The following is a 1338-nucleotide window of genomic DNA, read 5'->3' as shown; positions in this document are numbered from 1 at the left end:
GGTCGATCTTGACCGGATCGCCTTCAAGGAACTTGACATCGGCTGGAAGCACATCACCGAGACGAATGCGAATCACGTCGCCGGGCACGAGCTGGCTCGCGGGAATGTTGACCATGGCGCCGTCGCGGAAGACCTTGGACTCGGGCGCAAGCTGACCCATGAGCGCCGCGACAGCATCGCCCGCCTGGATCTCCTCAAAGAAACCGATGCACGCGTTCAGCAGCAAAAGACCGAGGATCAAGGCAAAGTCCGGGTAGTCGAGCAAGATGATCGAGAGAATGGCCGCGACCTCCATGGCCCATGAGAGCGGGTTCCACATGAAGCCGAGGAAGACCATACACTTGTTGACCTCGTTCTTGGGCAGGGCGTTGGGTCCGTGCTCGATGAGGCGCTTCTCGGCCTCGGCCGACGTCAAGCCGTCGCGGGTCGCCTTGAGCTTGTCAAGGGCGGCGTTGAGTGGCATGGCGCCCCACTCAATCTGACCGGCCTCGTTGACGTAGTTTTTCGCATCGTTGGGCGTCGTCATGGGTTGATACGCTGCCATGGTTGTCGTTGCAGGCGACCGCAAATGCAAAAGTGAGCGACGATCTTGGCGCGGCGCGACGCCATATGGTGGCCGCGTGTGTCGCGTGGTTACGCGATTGCCCTAGCCCTCGTCCAACGCCGCTTGCCATCGCATCAGTGCGCGACATGCTTCGTCCGATGATGTGGCGAAGCATCGGTGCATTGCGTGGAAGAGCCCTGCAACTATGGATCGACCAGTTGTAACTCGTGGAAGGTGTCCTAGGAACCTGCCTTGCTTTGTGAACATTACGGACATGTTTGCAGGTACGTTGACCCACCTAACGACGCATCAACAATAAAGGGTTGGTTTTGATGAGCTATTACTTGACGCCTTCGATGTCATGTCCATCCTCGGTTTGCTCTGTTTTCGAAATGTCGACTTCTACCTGAATGCTCGCCTTTGCCACTATTTCAGGAGGCTAGAGTGGTACCTAAACTGGTATCATTGACGCCCATTAAAATGTGCCTTGGCCAATAGCAAGAAACTAGTGAATGGGTCCTGTCAAGCACCAGACAACTTATGAGGTGCTCTTGTACATGCAACGACCCCACTGTATTCCTTACGATAGTGTTAGTAAAAGCGTTCCCTATTCAGCAAATCGTGCGGTGGTGAGTGATCCAAGGGCACGTGTTTTCGACTCCTCCACTCACCGCTTTCAGAATGTTCGGTACAGCTACCACTATAGAGTCATTCGAATGACCTCCCTTTTAAAAGACTCTTTGAAAAGACTCTTTGAAAAGGCTTTTTTAAAATTATATCAAATGACTCTTTTC

The 1338-nt window shown here is 53.6% G+C and overlaps 1 protein-coding gene across 1 annotated transcript; it reads right to left on the bottom strand.

The window, feature by feature from the left end:
- Nucleotides 1-23: 23 nt before the first annotated feature.
- On the bottom strand, nucleotides 24-544 carry SDRG_12958 (hypothetical protein; the record flags this gene model as incomplete). Its single annotated transcript, XM_008619042.1, has 2 exons — nucleotides 24-31; nucleotides 58-544. The coding sequence occupies 2 exons, from the start codon at nucleotides 542-544 to the stop codon at nucleotides 24-26; spliced, it is 495 nt and encodes a 164-aa protein (XP_008617264.1).
- Nucleotides 545-1338: the final 794 nt, after the last annotated feature.

Source organism: Saprolegnia diclina (assembly GCF_000281045.1).
Source record: "Saprolegnia diclina VS20 unplaced genomic scaffold supercont1.54, whole genome shotgun sequence".
Classification (NCBI taxonomy): Eukaryota; Oomycota; class Saprolegniomycetes; order Saprolegniales; family Saprolegniaceae; genus Saprolegnia; species Saprolegnia diclina.
Note: the sequence above shows the minus strand (reverse complement) of the source record. Positions and strands in the feature narration are given on the sequence as shown.